Source organism: Cygnus atratus, chromosome 5 (genome assembly GCF_013377495.2).
Source record: "Cygnus atratus isolate AKBS03 ecotype Queensland, Australia chromosome 5, CAtr_DNAZoo_HiC_assembly, whole genome shotgun sequence".
NCBI classification, from domain to species: domain Eukaryota; kingdom Metazoa; phylum Chordata; class Aves; order Anseriformes; family Anatidae; genus Cygnus; species Cygnus atratus.
The window spans coordinates 38588023-38607734 of NC_066366.1; the positions used below are offsets into that span (position 1 = coordinate 38588023).

At 40.4% G+C, this 19712-nt stretch overlaps 1 protein-coding gene across 2 annotated transcripts in view; it reads right to left on the reverse strand.

Annotated features, from left to right (window-relative positions):
• Positions 1-10702, reverse strand: part of LOC118244836 (mucin-5B) — a 72797-nt gene extending 62095 nt beyond the window's left edge. For both annotated transcript variants that reach the window (XM_035540118.1, XM_035540117.2), the window contains exons 1-9: positions 10621-10702; positions 8712-8967; positions 7159-7273; positions 5733-5820; positions 4074-4207; positions 3448-3673; positions 2693-2818; positions 1793-1910; positions 396-534 (exon numbers count right to left, since the gene is read on the reverse strand). In XM_035540118.1, the coding sequence (XP_035396011.1) occupies positions 396-534; positions 1793-1910; positions 2693-2818; positions 3448-3673; positions 4074-4207; positions 5733-5820; positions 7159-7273; positions 8712-8967; positions 10621-10702 (1284 nt within the window). The remainder of the gene's footprint in view (positions 1-395; positions 535-1792; positions 1911-2692; positions 2819-3447; positions 3674-4073; positions 4208-5732; positions 5821-7158; positions 7274-8711; positions 8968-10620) is intronic.
• Between the last annotated feature and the right edge of the window lie 9010 nt (positions 10703-19712).

Consider the following 19712-nt stretch of genomic DNA (forward strand, 5'->3'; position numbering starts at 1 on the left):
TTTTTCCATCAACCTGTGCAGATCATGTACTTGCAGTCACATGGTAGTCAATCTTTGTGAAGTAATCATCTCATCCACTTACTTTTGACAGTCACACATGAAGAAAGCTTCAGAAGAATGCTTTAATCTACACTAATAAATTGAATAAGAAAATGAATTCACTAAAAAAAGATGCAAAACTGTGTTGAAGTTGCAAAAGCTTGATGCTTAACATCACAGTTGACTTGCAGTCCATTGCAAATGGAAAAATTTATGTGATTTAAGGTTAAGCATGTGTTGAAGTGCTTTGTTGGATTGAGGTCATTTAATCAAATGAAGTCATATCAAGCTCCAGCACAGCTTAATGCTTCTTGCTAGTCTAGATATTCAGGAGTGAAATGGGAGATTGTTCATACCTTAGCTAAGACATAATGGCAGTTACCATGAAAATTGAACCTCTTATTATCAAACGTAGTTATATGGAATCCTCCATCTATATTGCAACTTCCAGAACAAGGCAGAGAGATACAGCTCCAGTGGCCTCCTTTGCAAGTACTGTACAAAATCCAAAAAAGGAGTAATTAGAATAAATATACTTTAAAGGAGCAAAGACTGAGATCTGTATCTGATCGGACCCTCTTTCTCTGTCTTATTAGCCGCTCGTTATTCATCTGCTTATTAAATCCAAGCAGGAGGAAGATTCTATACTAGGCCCTTAGAGTATAAAAGTTGAATGCCTATTGATTGGAGTTAACTGCACTAGGCTTCAAACTAAATCCCTCAGAGACACTGAGTTGGTCAAGAAAGAAATATTCTAGGGCCTGAATTGGTTACTTAACTTTTTAAAATAAAGAATCTCTTTGAGCAGGATCTTGCAGCATTTTATGTTATTGATGCAACCATTCAGCAAGTTGCTGATGTGACTTCTCAGCAGTTTACTGTGGAGGACCTGAGTTAATGAGCTGTGTTAGTTCTTAGAGCTGTGCACACAAGAGGAGAACAGCCAGGCCACGTCAGCTTGGGCTTTGTGAAGAGTAAGCAAGGATGCGGCTAGATGGGAATCACCCAAAGCCCATCAAGTTCATTTCCTCAAAACTGCAGGTTCTGAAGAGTATTTCCTGCATTTGAGGACAACATAGAAAATACTTGATCCAAAGGGGTTTGCAGAATATCTGCTCTATCCAACCATGCGCCACAGTGTAATCCACTGCTCCCTACAGAAAAGGTTATTCCTAAGGTTAAGAAAATGTACTGTATTTCAGAAGCACAAAAATACGTAGAATTGTCCATTCACTAGACAGATATCAGAGTAAGAAATATCTCTTAAAAAGAACATACCCAAGGTTTTATCACATTTCACTATTGCAGAGTAGAGATGGGTTCAAGCTACAAGTTTTGCTCAAAATCAAACCATTCTCAAGGATCAGGATTTTGAGATCCAAGCCTTGGAACAGCCCTTTATAGATCTAGAGATGGCTGGAAAATTACTCATTAACATGGTATGATCCTCTGCTCCACTTTAGTGGCCAATGCTTCTAAACTAACCAGCAAAGCAACTTATTTTTCTGCATTATAGTAACTTGGGCTCAATAATTGCTGGCAATTCTAAGATAAGGTGATAGCTATGTGAGGTTGAGGGCTCCCTCAAAGTTTTCTGAAGGCTGTTGCAATTCAGACCCCAGTTTTTGTATTAGAGCCATAATTCCTTAAGACATTAGGAACAGCAAAAAGGAGAAAAGAACAGAATGAAAGTCATCAATGCTTTGCAATAATTGTCTCTTCCTTGTTAGTGCAATCAAGTTCACAACAGTACCAGTTTTGGCAAGGAGTAAAGTAAGTCCCTCCAGATGGGTAGACTTTGCCTTGAAACATACAGGGGCAGCTGTCTCTGGGGACACATTTTTTGCCACCGAGGTCATCAAGGATGGTTCCTGTTCAGACATATTGGCTAGTTAATATTCCTCAGGTGAGTCTGGGAAACACCACGAAGGAAGATCAGAATAAGCAAAAAACTTTGGAGGATTTAGCATTTCTGTAAATGATTGGGGTATATTTTACTGAAAAAAACACACCAGGCCTTCTCAGGTGTTAATTGATGAGAAGCGTTTTTTTACTAGACCTCAAAAGCAACAGAGCAATACAAAAACAAAAGAGTATCTCTGCATGTTACCGTAATCCTACACCATGAGCAGGATTGTCAAATGCCAGACTGTAAGCGTATGAACTGGTTTTCATCCATTTCTAATAGTGCATCTAACAAATCAGAACTCAAATTCTTCATGTGCAAGATTGCTCAAGCATGTACCCACCAATGCATTTATTTTACATGTGACTTAACCTACAGTCATAGCTATCATCCCATAGGCTAGATATACACCTAGACTTGTAAAAAGGAGGTATCTCACCAGACATCCTCAGCTGCATTTCTACTGTCTGGAGAACCTCTTTCCTTTTTCTACATCTGTACCTTTTTTTCTGCCTAGTCTTTAGGAAAACATCCTTTCTCTCCCCTTCTTCAGTGTTATGATCTTGGATCTTTAGAGATCTGACTCTTCCAGGAAGGAAGTTGCTTAATTATGCTAGAAGAAACAGTTCGTTCACTGCTTTTAGTGTAAAATCATGAAGAAAAAAAAAATGACACTAACTGAAAAGGAACAATATCCCTCTTAGTCCCTTGATGTGTGTGACCAATTGGAAGAAGCAGATGCCTTACCAAGAGGACAGAAACAGCCATCTGTACATGGGGCTTTGCAAATCTTGCTTCTTTCTGGGTCAGCACAAGTATCAGCACAGGAATTTCCACATTCCATGTACTCCATGTTGTTTGGGCATTCCTGATCTGCAAGACCAAATGAAAATGTGGTATGTTACTGTTATAAGTGCTCTAAAATCTTTGCATCACTGCCCAACTCCTTCCTCCTTTCCCCCATATCTTGGTTGGGGATCTCTCTATCCAGATGTATCATATTGTAATAACTTATTTTTGCCTCAAACATCAGTCATTCTGGCATTAGTCTTCTATCCCAATTCACAACAGCTGTTTGGAAGAAATACCTCAAGCCTTCCCCCTGAATTTATAGTGATTTCCTGCCCAATAGCTGCAACTACTGAGTTGAGGACCATTTAAGAACAAATGTGTTAAACTTCTCAGTGACTTCTTTGGACTAGACATCAAAATTTAAAACAAGGTTAGTTATAAATTAACTGTGCATGGTAAAATTCAAAAAAGAACTGGGAAAAAAAATAGCCATAACGAGGAGGGGTAAGAAATCCTAATATAAGTTCTAATTAAGGAGCAAAATCAAGTTAAATTTGTGGAAGCTTCTCCATTAACAATGTTTCTGTCAAAAGTACTTCTACAGACTAATTCACTGTAGTTAACAGAGCTCCTATCTTTGCTCTACTGGGATCAGGGTTTGTACATATATGTCTAACCTGAAAGAGATCTCCAGAGCAATAGTTACTTACAGCAAAGTTCTTTGGTTCTCCATTTCCCTGGGTCTCCCTTGCTGAGGACACAGTCCCGAGAGTATTGGTTTAAAGTGCTGCATATGCAGCTGGAAGCCAAATCAGTGTAAGAAGAATTAACCATACAGCTGCACATATCCTCAGTGCAGGTAGCTACGTAATCATCAAAAGCAACCACTTTGGGGCAGTTTCCAAAATGGGAGAGAAGTTTCTTGCACATTTTTTTCTGAAAAAAAAAAAAAAAAAAAAAAAAGGAGGAAGAAGAAAAAAAGCAATAATTGACATTTTACCAACTTTCAGGTTTTTGGACGTGCATCCTAATTTCTGATGACACAAGTTCATGGTCACATGGAACTCCAGAGGCCACACAGGTATAATTTTCTGTTATGAGCTTCTTTTTCTTGGACTGGAAGCTATCATAAAATTGCATATTTTCCCATGATCTATTTCATTAACATTACAAATAGGATATTCCTTCAACTATAAGATAACATTTCACCAAGATTCATGGTGGACTCCTGACAAAAATCAGTTCACTGTATGTTCTGTAAACAGCCTTTGTTTCATACAGTCACTCGAGGACTGTAGTTCAGGAGGGTTTATACTCCTTAGCCACACATACTTACATATTTACTGCATCTATCATCTTCCCTCCTAGGATGCCTTCCAGTGTGATCATCTGGACTCACATCAGCACACTTTTCAGATGGATCCTCAACTTTGTGAAAGTTCCCAAACTGCCTCGGGTGCATTTGATATCCTGCAAAATCCCCAGGTGCATCTGAGTGACTGCCTGCAATCCTTTAGATCAGCTATTTTGCTATAAATATGCACCTCATTTTTGGGCTGTAAGGCCCAAAGTATGGTCTTTACCAAATGCCTCAGCTTAACCACAGCATTCATAATATAAAAAATAACAGCCTGGCATAATACCTGCTGGGCTAGAACCAGGAATTTGGCACACTTATATCAAGAACTGCTGGCAGTCTGGGCAGTAATAATCACATGAGATTCTTGACCTTTCTATCGCACATCATCACTTTCAGAGTTCAGTTTGTTATGGGTGCATTTGCACTTACAGAATTCTGTATTTGCATGTGTAATGGCCATACAGTTTAGTTTTCATTCTACTATCACAGCCTGAAGTGCAGACTTAGGTGCATATGCTCCTAATCGTCTGTGAACTTACTACTTTTCACACGCTAGACAAGATGGGAAGAGAGACACAAATATATATATTACACTAGTTATAGGGGTACACTTGACCAAGGCATTACCAAATAGATCCTAGATCTGAGAAATTTTTTTCTGACAAACAGAAGTTTGAAATATAAATATTTCAACCAGAAATATTGGATTCCAGTGGATATTGGTTCCAGTGGAACCAGAAGCATAAAAGAAGAGCATTGCTTTTCTTAGAGCAATGCTTCGCAACAGAAAACAGTTTCCTCAGAAAATTTTGAACTGGCTCTAGGTTTTACCAATTGCGGTTGTGAAGTAAAGGGCAGAAACATGACTAAGATGTGCCCAAAAAGCTTAATATCAAGTATGACAATGAGCTCCAAATCTACCACTACAAGTGGTATATTTTATCAAATCTCACAGTTCTTTCTGAAGGGGTGAGGTAGATGACAGTATTTTTCTGGTGACCTAAAAAGTCTAGGTATTACATGAATGGATGGTATTACAATTTTGGCTTTAGTCCTGCATTAAGTACCCTAGGATGCAGGTTTCTTTCTGCTCACACATCCTGCTGCAGGATGGTAGCCTCATCTGTTTGCTGTGCTGGCCTTTCTAGCCCAGTGTAATATCTGAAGGTGTCAGTGGATGGCACTGCGGTTTCTGTAAAGATGCTCAGTGAAACCTGTCTGGGTCAGCCATGGCACTTTGATTTCATTTCAGAGCCAGAACTAATCACACTTGATACCCAACTGTAAAATGATGAAAATGGGAGGACAGAAAGTGCAGTCATGGCTCATTTGAGACTACAAGTTCCTTAAAGTTTGGTACTATCAGTCGGAAACCTGGCAATGTTGCTACATGACAACTGGGCAATTAAACTGTGTTGATGAGGTTTGAGAGACTTGCAAGTTTGCAAAGAGCAGAGAATCCCAAATCATCCCACGACCTCTTAAGCTGCACCTCCCATCTACAGAAACGTTGGAGTATTTCAGGGCATCTGTCAGGAAAACTGTAACCCCACTCAGAGGAAACAAAATTCAAGTTTCATGCCATATATTAACATACTCCTGTTCTCTGTGGAACACACTGCATTCATGGCCTACCGTCCAAAATCAAATCATTCTTCTTATTGCCATCATAGTTCCCACAGAGACCACATATTTTCTCTTTATATGTTTCTTCCAGGTCCAGCTAAGAAACAAAAGCAGAGAGGAAACCCAGAGTTTAAAGGCTCTCCACCCCCCCCACCCCCCCCATCAGCAGTACGTTACCAGATGGTTCACTATAAAAAAAAGCACACTGGCAGAAATGCTTATTACCTGTTTTTATAAGTCCCCTTTTCAGTTACAAACCCACCATAAAACCTACTGGCAGACAGGCTGAATTCAGATGAGATGATGGTTTTTCAACAATTGACATTCCTACCTATTAAACAGCTAACTGCAGTATTCTGAATACTGGACTAATCCTTGGACCAGGGTCTCCCAGTAGAGAGTACTGAGCAGCTAACTGTTCCCTGATGCTGGAAGACGTGAAGAATCAGCTTCTAGTCAGCTTTCAGCAGTATCTTTTTTTTTTTTCTAGCTCATAGACTAAATGGAAAACTTCATAGCATTGCTATGGGTAGGTCTGCCCAGCATGACTTGTTCTGCCCATACACAGAGGCAATAGAGAGCCAGGTTAACACATTACAGCCTTGCTAGATAGAACTGTTGCACTTAATCACTCCTACTTGCTTGGAGGGTAACACTGGCATGGTCCACTTACAAAAGGCAGTGCTTTTCCTACAGGCATGTCACCCTAAAACTGTGTCTGCTGCACAGGTAATGCCTGTAATACTTCACATTAACTAGTACAGAGGGAGGGGGAAGCAAATACTTCATTAAATCAGAATTTGAATTACCACTTGATTGCTTCCTGATATATTTTTCCCCCCTCTGCATTCACCTTCTACCCTCTTTCTCTCTCTTTGGCCTGCTAAACATGACATACAACTTCCATTTATTTAATCTCAGTCCTGATTGTGGAGGATAAATGCTCACGCCCAAAAGTGTAAATACACTACCACTGCAGAAGGTATTTTGGGGTTAATGTACACAGGGAAACTCCCCCATAGCAATGCCCTAGAATGAGAGAGGCCAAGGTCTGCACTGACCACACATATTAGTTTCCCACACGCGATGTGAATTGAGAAAGAGGGTAACTAAACAAGTCAGAGCTGGGGGCACTAGCTGTGCTTCTGCCAGTGCCCCATGCAGGAAGCAGATAACTGTAGAGATGCTATCTGCAGGGTTAACAGTGGCAGCTTTTGTCATGTAAAATTGCTTGGGGAGGCCTGGGTGTTGCAACTCTACTGCCCTGCCCCATGAAACAATTAACTAGTGTGGTATGTCCCCATCAGTTTATGGGCACAGTGGTACCTCCCCCCTCTGCCACCCCTCAGTATTCAACACTGTGCCTGCATCCAGCTCTGCTTTTCATCGTTGATGAGGTTCACCAAGAGAAAAACAACTAACTGGCTGTTCATACTAGGAGAGTGTCAGCCCAGTTCCACTTGAGTGTCAGACCCAGCTTGGAAGTGACTTGGAAGTAAGCACAGGTGTCCTCAATCAGGATGCTCTTCAAGCTGAAGGGCACAGGGATCCTGGAAATTAGAGGGAACAAAACAGTATTGGAAAAATAAATAAATAAAATCCTCTCAGAAATATAGAAAAGAAGAACTAGAGTCAAAAGGAGGCATATAAGCCATGGAGATATTCTTTTCAAGGTCAGCCTTCATCCTCATTAATGCATTAATTTAGGTCTATCACCTTGTCCACTGTGACATTCTAATAATCTTAATCCACAACACAATGTATTTTGGTTAAGAACATGTCAATAGCAAGTTAGCCACTCTACCTATACCAATGCAGCACTGCTTGTCTACATGAACTGAGGCCCTAATTCAAAGCATTATAAGGAGCAAGATCACAATACTGGGATATTGCTCCCCATTTGAGGATACCACAGGTTATCATAATCTCTCCAGGATTTTCCTTGGTATTTTGAAGTCACAAATACATTTTGGTCTGTTCTGCTTCCAATGTACTGATGTGACTCACAGCCATGTTACTTTTTGATTTAACTAAGACTATTATTATTCACTTTCCTAACCACCCTCCCAAAACAAACAAACAAAAATATATATGTATGAAAATCAGAAAATTGTTTGAAGACAGAAGATTTCTTGCCCCTTTGATTTGGGAGATACATCTGGGTGATGTTATTGTGTATTTGGCTGTTTCTGGATAGCTATCAACAGAAGACAGCCCATAATGTTTGTGATTTTTCTCTCCAACAAGATTGTGAGTGTTCTTCCCAGAGACAAAGCCTGCCTCAGCCCTTCATACCTATATGCTGGGAGCAGGACACTGCACTTCTCATGAAGGCTACCCTTATAAATACACCCAGCTTTCATTACTGTTGCACATGACTGTTTATTCATGGAGTATTTTTAACCTTCTGCTTGCAGTTTGCTTTCAGGTTTATTCCAGATCGGAATTAAAGGTGTGGATTTTGACTTTGAAAATTCTGGCCTTTGCATAGAAGACCCTGAGGCAAGCTGTGATCTGCAAAGGAGTGCCATTTCTAGACTAATCTATCTGGAAACAGCAAACTGCTTCTAAAAGGATCATCTGTTTCTGAATAGCAACAACACTAAGGTTAGTGTCACAGAAATAACGTTTTTGAGAAAAAAACTGAGTTACTACAAAATCAGTTCTATAAAGTGTTGATTTTATCCTCAATCCCACCAAACGCAAGCATCATTAAGGAAACCTACACCTTATGTTTTGTTACATACACATTGCCTTTTCTAGCTGCATTGCTGTTGAACCCTGGGAAGTGTAGTTTATATGCTTCTTGCCATCTCCACCACTACAGGATGGACTGTTCACAATACCCTCTTCAACATGCTATGAACAGATCGTATACAGCTGTTTGCACCTCCACATGGTGGGACTCCTTTCTAGACAGACCACTGATTGCTAACACCTAGCAATAAATAGACAACACGAGAAAATAGCTGTACAGTCATTACTTACTGGTTTCCATTCACTGTGATGCCAGTCTCCTTCACCTCCAGGATCACCCCATCAATGGTGACCGTGAAGTAGATAAGGTGACTACTTTTGTCACTGCGCCTGATTTGGATGTTAAAGTCCTGGTAGCTGTCATTGCAGTGAGAAGCAAAGACGTACGTGCAGGTTCCAGGAAAAGTGAACTTAACATGGTCAAACGTATGAAAGTGGAAATTGCCCCAGGTGGCACATTCGCTCCTACCAACAGTAGAGACCTGGACTAAAGAAAGATTCAGAGGAGGGAGGTTAATGAGTCGTCTTTCATGAGGTTTTTGTTGAAAAATATTAGAGATTTTTGAATGCAAAAATGTAAACCCCTAGAAGATACCAGCTTGTAGAAATGAAATTCATCTCAATTTCTTTACAAGTCCATTTCAGAGAAACCTCCAATGTGATCAGACAAACCCAGGCTCCTTTGAAGTTAACAGTGAGAAGCAGAAGAAGCTTAACTTCCCTGTCTTAGATATCCAGCTAGGAGGGAGATGAAACCTGCTGCAAGGCTGCCTGTTTCTCTCTGTTGTCTACAAAGGTTGCTGAGAGGTGCCTTCTTAGATGGAGACATAAATCTACATTCTAGATATCTAAAGTGAAGTGAGGGCAATCACATCCTGGCTGCCTAAACGTTATTTCTGCCTTGGAACTCCTACCCCTTAACACAGGCAAGGGTTTTGTTCTGGAGATCCTTCCAGAGGCCACCAGGCTTTTCAGCAAAATGGCAGCCACAGCTGAGGCCACCACCAGCTTCAGCAGTCAGCCCAGAGCTACTTATTTTTCATTTCAAACAAACTTGTGCCTTGAACCTGAGTTGTACCTCTGTCAACAGTGTTGCTAGATACTTTAAGTACATTTAACACATCGCTTTAGAAAGTAGTTTTCACACCACTGAGATGCATAAAGCCAACATGAATCAAAGAAAGCTACACCTTGAATTAAATAAGACATGCTTGCTACATTATGATTTTGGAATCTCTTCCGGGCCCATCTGAAAGAACAGCAAGCAAAAATGAGCAAATTTGTTTGCATTGTTGATGCATCACGTTTAGGAATAACAACATGGCAACTTCCTTCACAGATCAAATCAAAACCAGTTATTAGTATACTCAGTGAACTCTAAAATCTTATGAGATATTCATACCTAAGAAACAGCAGGGGAGCACAGAAAAGAAATCTAATCTTGTTAAAAACACGCAACAGAAACTCAAGTGACAAAGAGTTCTCACAAAAACAGCTGTTTAAAGGGATTGTAATTTACATAGGTGTTTACAGCGCTAAAGTGGAATAGGGTAATTTAGCACATTTTTAAACAATAATGAGGGAAAATTAGAAAGTTTGGTTTCTTCTTGGGAGTGGATTTCTAGAATTACTAGTACAGCAATAACAGTCACATCAATTGTTTGTATATTAAGTGATTGGGAAAAGTATAAGACATTCAGAACCAAACCAGGAGGTAACGGTGCAAGAGACCACAGAAGCGTGGTTACTCCTAATGCAGTATTTCATACTGGTCAATCAAGCTTAGCAGGCATTATGCTGACACACTTCTTCTATTAAAAATGTATGCAAAATGTGTAAAAAAAAAAAAAAAAAAAGGTGTCACTTTTTTTTTTTGGATGCAAACTGCATGCAGAGAGTCTGCTTTTTAACATGAGTTGCTTAAGACATAAAGCAATTGACAGACTACACAGTGGTGGGAAAAAACAACAGAACAACAATAACACTGAAATGGCTTAAATTAAAGATGAAAAAGCAAAATGTTAGTTTCTGGCATATCCACAGCTCTTGTGAATATCTTATATGTTTTCATTTGATAACTCTAGTTGTTACCTATGGAGATCAATATGCGACCAAATAATCTTAGATTTTTTTTTCTTACCTATCTGAACTGGTTCTTTGCCCTTGCAAAAACTCCAAATTAGGCAGAAAATCCAAAACGACCTCCACTTTTTTGTTTCCATCTTGCCATGGAGTGGTAACTTGAAAATCCTTCCAGGGAAGTGTGTTTTTCTTGGCTTATAGGCAGATTTTTATAGTCTAGGAATTTGGCGTGAGAACAAAACATTGATGGCAGGGTCCCTGAAAGGTGGAGCTTCATTCATTTTCCTTTCAGTTGTTCATGTTTAGCACCCAACAATGTTTTGTCTTTTGGAAAAGACAATTATCTACTTCTCTTCTTCATGTGGGGATGGAGAGCTGTCGTTTTCTTAGCCCCTTTCTTTAAAATATATATTTCCCTCCCTACACTGTTGCCTTTTCTTTAGGCAAAAATTGCTTTTTGTTTTCATAGCATCTGATTAGTAACAAGCAATCGTTGCCCTCTTTTTACAGCTTTTCTCTGGTTTGCACATCAGCACAGTTCCCCAACTCAAGGAGAAACATTTGTTGCCTCTGCTGGCTTGATGTTTTTTTCTGAATGGCCAAGCAAATAATATCTTAAGGTCAAGCATAACATAGTTATAAAGAGTCATAACCATCAAAAATCCAGAGGGCTCAGTCATGGTCTGACCTATGTCCTTCTGTAGGACAGTTCTTAGATATGCCGTCACAGGTGTTTGATGTCAGTTATTTTAGGGTTTTCTTTAGAGATTTACCTGCTGTGTTGGCACAAGCTGACCTTCAACTTGTCCGTGCTGTGGGGAAATAATTTCTGTCAAAGAGGAAGCCCCTCACCCAGCCTGGGCAAATCAGGCAAACATGCGTAACAGCTGTTCCCACACGTTCAGCTGCTCCATGCCCCTTCGGGAATACATTAATACCAGAATGATTCCCAGTAGAAAGTGAGCAGAAGCATGGCTTGAAGTGCACTTAGGTTTCACCCTTGTTGCAAGTCCTCAGGCCAAGGTAATCCATGGACTTGCTGGGGAAAACAGGTGCCCTTTTATCTGGTTGGCAGACAGTGAACCAGCCTTGAGGACTGTGTCTTGCTCACTGCTTTACCAAGCTTCCTGGCATATGCAGAGTTAAGTATCCTAAAGCTGGACCCCTGATTGTTTCAGCTGTTCCTCTTAAATGTTTCTGAGCCACTTTCTAAGTGGCTTACAGAGGTGCAGGCACAAATGTCTGCTAGGTGATTTGTGGCTGCCGCTGCTCTTAAGAAAACCCCGCACCAGCAGGCAAGAACATTGTGCAGCACATGAAACATGAGTTCACGTTACCCCTTTTCCACTGCCTGTGCCCCATTAATTCCATTGTCAGTCGCACTTGAGGCAGGGCACTATTGGAAGGTAAAGTCTGTTCTTGAAGCCCTGCCATTTTGGCTAGGGTACAAACTGACAGACTGTACAGCACTGGTGCAGGAAGCAATAGATATTTGCTTTTTTTCCCTTTTAATCACAATGCATATTTCCCCGCTCTTCTCCACCCACACAGTTACAACATAAGACTGCAGAATACCTAGCAGATAACCCAAACCATGACAACGGGACCTTGTAGGTACCAGGATGACCTGAAATCCTACACACTGCAATAGTAACCCTCAAAGTCAGCAGACTCCCATAGTAAATTTCAGGTTGAACTTTTGGTTGATGGAGCCTCCTCATTCAGACCACAGAACAGTGATAATTGCAGGTGTGGCAAAGGGTTTTGAAACCAAGGAGGAAAAGCACATAGGGCAGTAGCCCACAGCCACTGACATAGAAAGGAGAGTGTTGTTAAAGCTAATGGTAGAAAGCTGAAACCTGTTAGTTTTCTCAAATCAAGGCTAGTTTAAAATCCAAGGGCAGAACTCTGTTGAGATATAGTCATTTTTATTTTTATAATTGCTGTCCTCTTCCTTTCCAATTCCCACACAGGTAATCAAGGTATATAGTTCATTCACATAGACATGAGAGCAGAAAGAAGAACAAGAACCCAGCAATCTAATTCCTGACCCTAGAACAAAATTGCTTCATCCCCCATGGGTACCATGAAAGGGACAGGAACAACATATGAAATACTCGCCAAAGATTGGAGTGGTCCTTATATGACAAGGACATGGCAAGACTTACCACCACAACTCCCAGCCCCTTGTCTCCTACACGTGGTTCAGGGGCATGCTAGAGCGTGCAGGAGGGATGAGCTAAAGCATGATTTCCCCCTGCAAGCCTCAATCAGCACATATGGTCCTGGGAGGAACATTAACAGCACACATTAGAATTGTGTCCAAGTGACAGACAGTATAAAACAAATAACTCATTGCATCACCATTCATTTCTGCTCCATTCAGCACAGAAAGTAACATCAGCCACCTGGAAGCCTCTGCTAAGAGGATGTGAGCCCTTTTCTTGCTGCTGAGGGACACAGCAGACCCAGTCCTCCTGCTCTGCACCATTTTCTTACCTCTGCTTGTCTGCTCCATCACCTTTGCTGCTGCTTTCCCATTTCTCCAGGAGCAGAGATCCTGCTAGTGACTAACCAGGGCTGCTGCTTCTGGCTTCTCTGCTGAGAATGTGGGCTACACTCCTTTGAAATCATTGGATACCCCAATTCCCTGCAATGATTTCAGGGCTACTGACAGTTGGAGGATATTTGCATTCAAATTAAGTCTTTATAGTCAAGTGTGGCAACACTGAGGGTTTCAGAAGGAATATATGGCAGCTTTTTTTTTTTTTTTTTGGAAGGAAATTCGGTCCAACAGGTACTTTGTGAATACATTGATCCATTACTACTGAATTACTGCTATGACAGCTACGCAAGGTATAATTAATGCCCCTAGAGTGACACACCAGGATTAATAACTCTTCCCTTTATTGGGCCCTCTAGCTCAAGAGGCCTTCACTCTGCTGCAGCTGTACTATCAAAAAGAACAATTCCTCTTGGCCCCTTTACAGCCCATTTCATGGATCATTTGCCATTAAAGGGTATGCGATTTTAGTAAATACAATTGGTAAATATTAACTCAACTTCTTTATCACCACTGACTCACTGGAGATAAACCATCATGAAGGTAACGTAATACACCAGTGACTCACATCCCATATTTTTTGATACAAACTTGGTAAAGAGGTACTCAAACTGGGGGCATCTTGGGGATTAATACCATTCACACCCAATTACCATACCGAATCCAAGTGCTGGTACAGTTCTGCGTGGAAATTCTCTAATATTCCCCTTCATTTCAGGCAAAAGTAACAGTAATATATCTTACAATGTGTATGCACAATGAATTTGTGTTTTACCAGCACTGCCTAGATAGTAACTACAGAAATGCTATTTACTTCATTAAGAAGGTGAAGCTAGCTAGGAAAACAATTAATTAGGAATTGATATCAAGCCCTCTTGCACTGATAATCCACGTGATAACATCTGAAATTAATTTGGCAAAATATTTTACGTAACTGATGGTTACAACACTGTATTACACACTTAATTGCCAGAAGAATTCAACATGGATTATGTTTTTATTGGTATAATCCCATTGAATTTAGGAAATTTACTTCAAAGATTTGTTTGGTCCATCAAGTTTGCATCCACCACACAGTTTGAAATGACTGGCAGCATAAGGTGATCTGTAGCAGGCAGAAGAACAGGGACTGGGTCTCTGTCATTAATTGTCTATTAAAATACATGAAGAATGCCTTTGATATTTTAATTTTGATAGGAGATGGTTGGGTGTTTTCTTACATTTTTGCCTTAGAACAAACATAAATCTCCTTAACCTCTCATCTTGCCATAGGGTTCCTTGACCTTTCCTGAACTAATTAAAGGCATCAGTTACTCCCATTTGCAAGGAATCAGTTCACTTGTTCTTTTTTTGTGTGTGTGTTTTCAAGAAGATGTAGATCTTTCAAAATCCACATACAGGAATAATGACACAGCTGATTGGTGTTTGTGCACACAGGTCTCATTGACCTATTGGCACTTCCTCACTTCAGAAAGACTCCCTGCACAGAAAGCCATCTCATCAGGGGGTTGGGCCCTTGGTCTTTCTCTACCTTAAAGATTTTTTTTTTAAACAGCCTTCCTGATGGAAAACATGGAGTACCAGAACAAAGAGAACCCCAGGCCCATTTGGGGAAAGATATGAACATTCTGCTTTTAAGACTTGGAGCTTCATAGCTCCCCCCCCACCCCCCCCACCCCTTTAAAAGCAATTCATTCTTTCATGGATGACAAGACAATTCAAAAAAGGCCACTGCATACCTAGTACTGATGTCTGTATAACTCTGAAATTACATGAAGTTATACATGCAGTAACCATTTCCACAATGACTGAAAGTTACTACAAGCCAAAAGAAAGGCAGAGATTAACTGCTTTGGTATGGTTTGGCTGTATTGCTTCTTCTTCAAGTGAAGACTAGCATCTGCGTCCTTCTTCTCAGCCTTCAAAGCAAATGAGGAGGTTTTATCTGCCAAACATATCATATAATATAACCAGGAATAAATTTCCAGGATGATTCTTAAAGCTACCCTTTGTCTACTAGTGTTTTATATAAATGTACATACATGAAGTACATAAAGAATTTACAGAACATTTTAAGGGCTACAGACCCTTCTTCAGCTTAAACTGTACCCTACAGAAATCATTTGTGTTGAAGGGGAATTGCTTAGCACTGGAAGATCTGTGATTTCCTGGAACTAAGGAAACTTGGTAGCAGTTGGGAGAACCCAGTTCTTTGTCAAATTTGGAGAGGAGGCTAGCCAAAAGCATAGTAAAATGAGACACACAGTATTTTCTGTCTTTAAACCAGCCTGCAACAGAAGTGCATTCCAAAATGGAAGTTGTTGCACTGAAGCAATATCAAAAATACATAATGAGTTCTACTATGTTTTGTGAGTTTTCTCAAAGTTCAAGTCTTGGAATAAGGAAAAAAAATACATGTGATGTTTTTCACCATTCTAGAGACAAGTTTGTGAAAGGAATTCAAGCATATTTACATATGAATGCTGAAAAACTGAACCATTAAAAAAGTCCAGTTTAAACACATAAGATTTTAAAAGGGTAATGAAAAAAAAACAAAAAACCAACGTATAATGACTTTCTACATTAGTGATGGGAATATGGCTTATATAGCCTGGTTGGAAGTTAATCTGTGAGGTTGCCAATTAAGAGCACAGAGGTTTACAGTAGCCTGAAAAGATTGAGTTAATTTAGGAAATTTGGCTGAAGAAGAGGGCTGCTTAACTAGAAGAAATTGTTGTCCATTAAAATACCCCCACCACCCAAAGCTGCTGCTGGGAGATGAAATACAAGAAATTGTATATCAAAGCTACAGTTATTTAAATAAATTTTAGCTTTTGTCAGACATAAAGTTCACGATAATTTCTCTTCCTGTGATTTTTGAGTTTTTCAGTCTATTTCTGCTTCCTCTCTTTTCACAGTATCTGGGTTTGCTCTGTTACACAAGTTCAAACAGTGTACAACAAACACCATAACTACATGATTATTTACTCAGGGCTTTGCCTTTGCTGAAGTCCTTTGATTGGGACTTATGTGCAGAGTTGCATGTGCTTAGTTCAGTGAAGTGTGGTTTAGCAAAGTACAGTCCAATGGTAAACATATGGAAAATTCTATCTTGCCCTTCCTCTCCTACAGCAAAAAATTATAATGTCGTAATATGGAATTACAGCATTAAACAAGATACCTGTCAGATCAGAAATCCCTATCTTGTATTCTTTTGTGGTAGATTGTTCTTGGTGTGCATGGGGCTTCTCCCCCTCCTTCTGAATCCCATCCACCTCACCTCAGATAACAGCAGTGATTTTTTCCATATTGCTAACAAGCATTTGCCTTTTTGCCCTTGGTGTTCTTGAAACAGTCATCCAGTAAAATGGTTCATAAAGCAACTGTGTTCACTTTATCTGGAAATCTTCTGAGAACCCATTTTTAACTCCAGATGAAAGTTCTTACTGTATTACTGTAGAGCCGTATGAACAGCACCGAGTTTCCAGTACCTCTCCAAATAGTTAGAAAGAAACTGTCTGGTATTCAGGATACCTCGGGGAAGACTACAACTGGTAACAAAACCCATTCACTTCCACAAACAAGGTGCACACTGCAATCACCATGCTTCTAGGGAAGCATGTAACCTACTGTAAGGAAGACTCAGGGTGCATCTCAGGGAATACTTATGTGTAAACCCCCTACCCCAGCCCCAAACAGTCTACAAAGCAAATGGGCAATGAGCTTTTCTTTTAGGAGGAGTGGAGGTCCCCAGTGCTCTTTACTAGTGTGGCAATGGCACCCTCTCTGAGCTGTAGGCAACCCACTCAGGTTTTCTCCAGCGTTCAGCGGTGGTCTCCTACACTGGGTCTATGCTGTGAGGAGCACGTTGTAAGACAACAGCTGCCTGGAAAGGATTTTCTCAAGCTTCTGATCACCTTGGAGGAGCCTCCATCTGAGGAAGGGACTCAAAATCCCAGCCTCCAGCAACCAGGGCAATGCTACGGGTAAATTGTAGCTCCAGCCTGTACTTGGGATACAGGCAGAAAGTCTAGGAAGAGACCACGGGACTCAGGTATGGAGACATGCCAGAGGTCCAGCCAACCTGCTGCCCAGATGAACTCTGCTGGAGCTCTTGCTACTGTTTCCTTCTTGCTGGGCCCTAGGGGACTGTGAAATTCCTGGAGGACAGCCCATTCTCTTCCAGCACCAATACATTTTGTGAAGTTGTCAGCACCCCTTTAGGTCTTGGCTGGGAAGCAATGGGATCAGAAGATTCCACCATCTTTTCTGCAGCCCCGAAAGGGCTTACATAGCCTTGTGAGAGATTTCCCAGTTACTCTCCTGGGTTTTCCAAATGAGACCGCGCTTGTAACCTGCAGACACAACAGTTCCTGCTTAAGAAACCAAATGCTCCATGGGCTCAGGCAGGACAGGTCTCCATTTGCTTTCAAGAACGTTGTGGGAAAGAGCAAAAGTGCTGCTCATTGCCACTACTGCTCTCTTTGAAGGGATACAGAAATAAAGCTTCTTTTTACCCTGAGAGGCTATTTGAGGATTTATCTGCTAGAAAAAGTTCAGACTGTTCAAAATTCAATTTTGTCACCCAGTCCCAATGGAAACACAGGTATGCAAAGTTCTGAGGTGACTGAATGTGCAGAAAAGGGTGGAGGTTTGACACGTACAGTTTGACCTGGAACTGCCAAGCACTTGTAAGTAAGAATTCTCTGACAGTGCCTGCTTGGGAACCAACCTGCTTATAGGAAGCAATAACAGCACTGACCAGCAGAAAAACTGAAGGGGCTGCTATAATCCAGAGCGCTGTAAGGAACACCATGCTTTGCATGCATGTCGACTCCCATCAAAATAATTTCTTTTAATGCTTACTGAAAGCATACAAGCGTCTGTGGGGAAATAGCAACATTCACTATTCTCAGAGGTAAAACTCTACCTGGCAAAGTACAAATTCCCTTTTGTAGGCAGATGGCTTTTTTTTTTTTTTTTTTTTTTGGCTCTGAAGTAATTTTACATTCTTAGCCTTAGACTGCCCTGTAGTGGCAAAGCCAAAATTTGCAGCGTTACTAACTACACAGGATCTTTTAACTTTTGTATTTTCAAGTAGTTTGCCTGTCACTAGGAGGGATGGAAAGAGCCCATGCAGATCACAAAACAGAAATGAAAAAAATGAAGTCTGGGACATTTTAGTCTCCAGTGTAAATATAGCATGCAGCAAAAAGCCACTAATGACTTGGAATTTTTTATCCTTTTCATAGGAAACAAGGCAAAAGTGATCACACCATGTATCTGCTCATCTCCAGAAGTGATTCCAGCCAAATTTAACCACAAAAAATGAAAATCTTAAAGACAGCTAATGACCAACAGATTTTAAAACAAGTGGTCTTTAAAAACAACTCAAAGAAAAGTAGGGTTGTCAGCACAGAGGTTGTTACACAACAAAGAAACCACCAGAGAGACTGACCTGGTAAATGCGCCAGGAGAAAAGTCTCAGTCACATCTCACATTGCACCTAGAGAAATCCTTAGAACCCCATACTGAAGTAGAAACCAGGCTTCCACAGCGCTGGAACTTGCTACATAGAGTGACTAAAATTTTCTTCATAGATCAGCTATCTTTCCCCCACCACAGAAATTAGCTCTCTAAAGGTAGTATTTTGAAGACGCCAAATTTCTGACGTTTCATTTTCTGTACATCCCTACTGGTCTCTGCCTTTTAAGCTGCAACACATTCAGCAGGGCTAGTAGCAGCACCAAACGGTGACACCAATTCTACAACTTTAGGTACCTAAGATGCTTGCATTCAGATTAATGGTGCAAGAAGAGGCCCCAGAAGGGTAAGACAATTACTGTTCATTAACAGAAGCAAAAATAATGCCAAATACAATTTCTGCATACAGCAGCACGTGTGTGTTACTCTAATTGTACTTCAGGTATCTTCAAGAGAGCTGTCCATCTCTCAGCTAATCTCCTTCAACTACCTTTGCAGTGACATCAGATAAACAGGCACTTTGAAATGCAATTCAACTAATCTCCTTTGGCATGAGTTGAATGAATGTTGAAAATGGCTATTACACTCCATTTCCTGTAGAAAAAGCCTAGGACTACTAGCTCAGATATGGACATCTTTTTTGTGAAGCTTGAAATTTGAAGACCTCCTACTATAGGTATACATCTAGCATACATGTATATGAGATATATATGCTATACATCTAGCATACATCTGAGGGATATATATATACACTAGCTATACATCCCTCAGAGTTCAAACAATGTGAATAAACTTCATATCCTCACAGCTGATGGACTACTTAATGAAAAGACATAACAGTGATGAACTGAGACTGTTCTAACTCACACGCAGCCCTACTAAAATGAGACCTGGTGCTGAAATAGAGTGAAAATTTCTCAGAGTTATCTGAATCATTTTATGATGCATTATTCACCTTCAGCTTTGCTCTGGCAGGCAGGATAAATTTTTGCCCCACCTTACATGTTGGCTCCTCCAGACGGAACCTTCTAATATTCCAGTTTTTTGGGAGCTACAATGAAATACCCAAAGTATTTGGGAAATACATCAACTCACTTCCTATA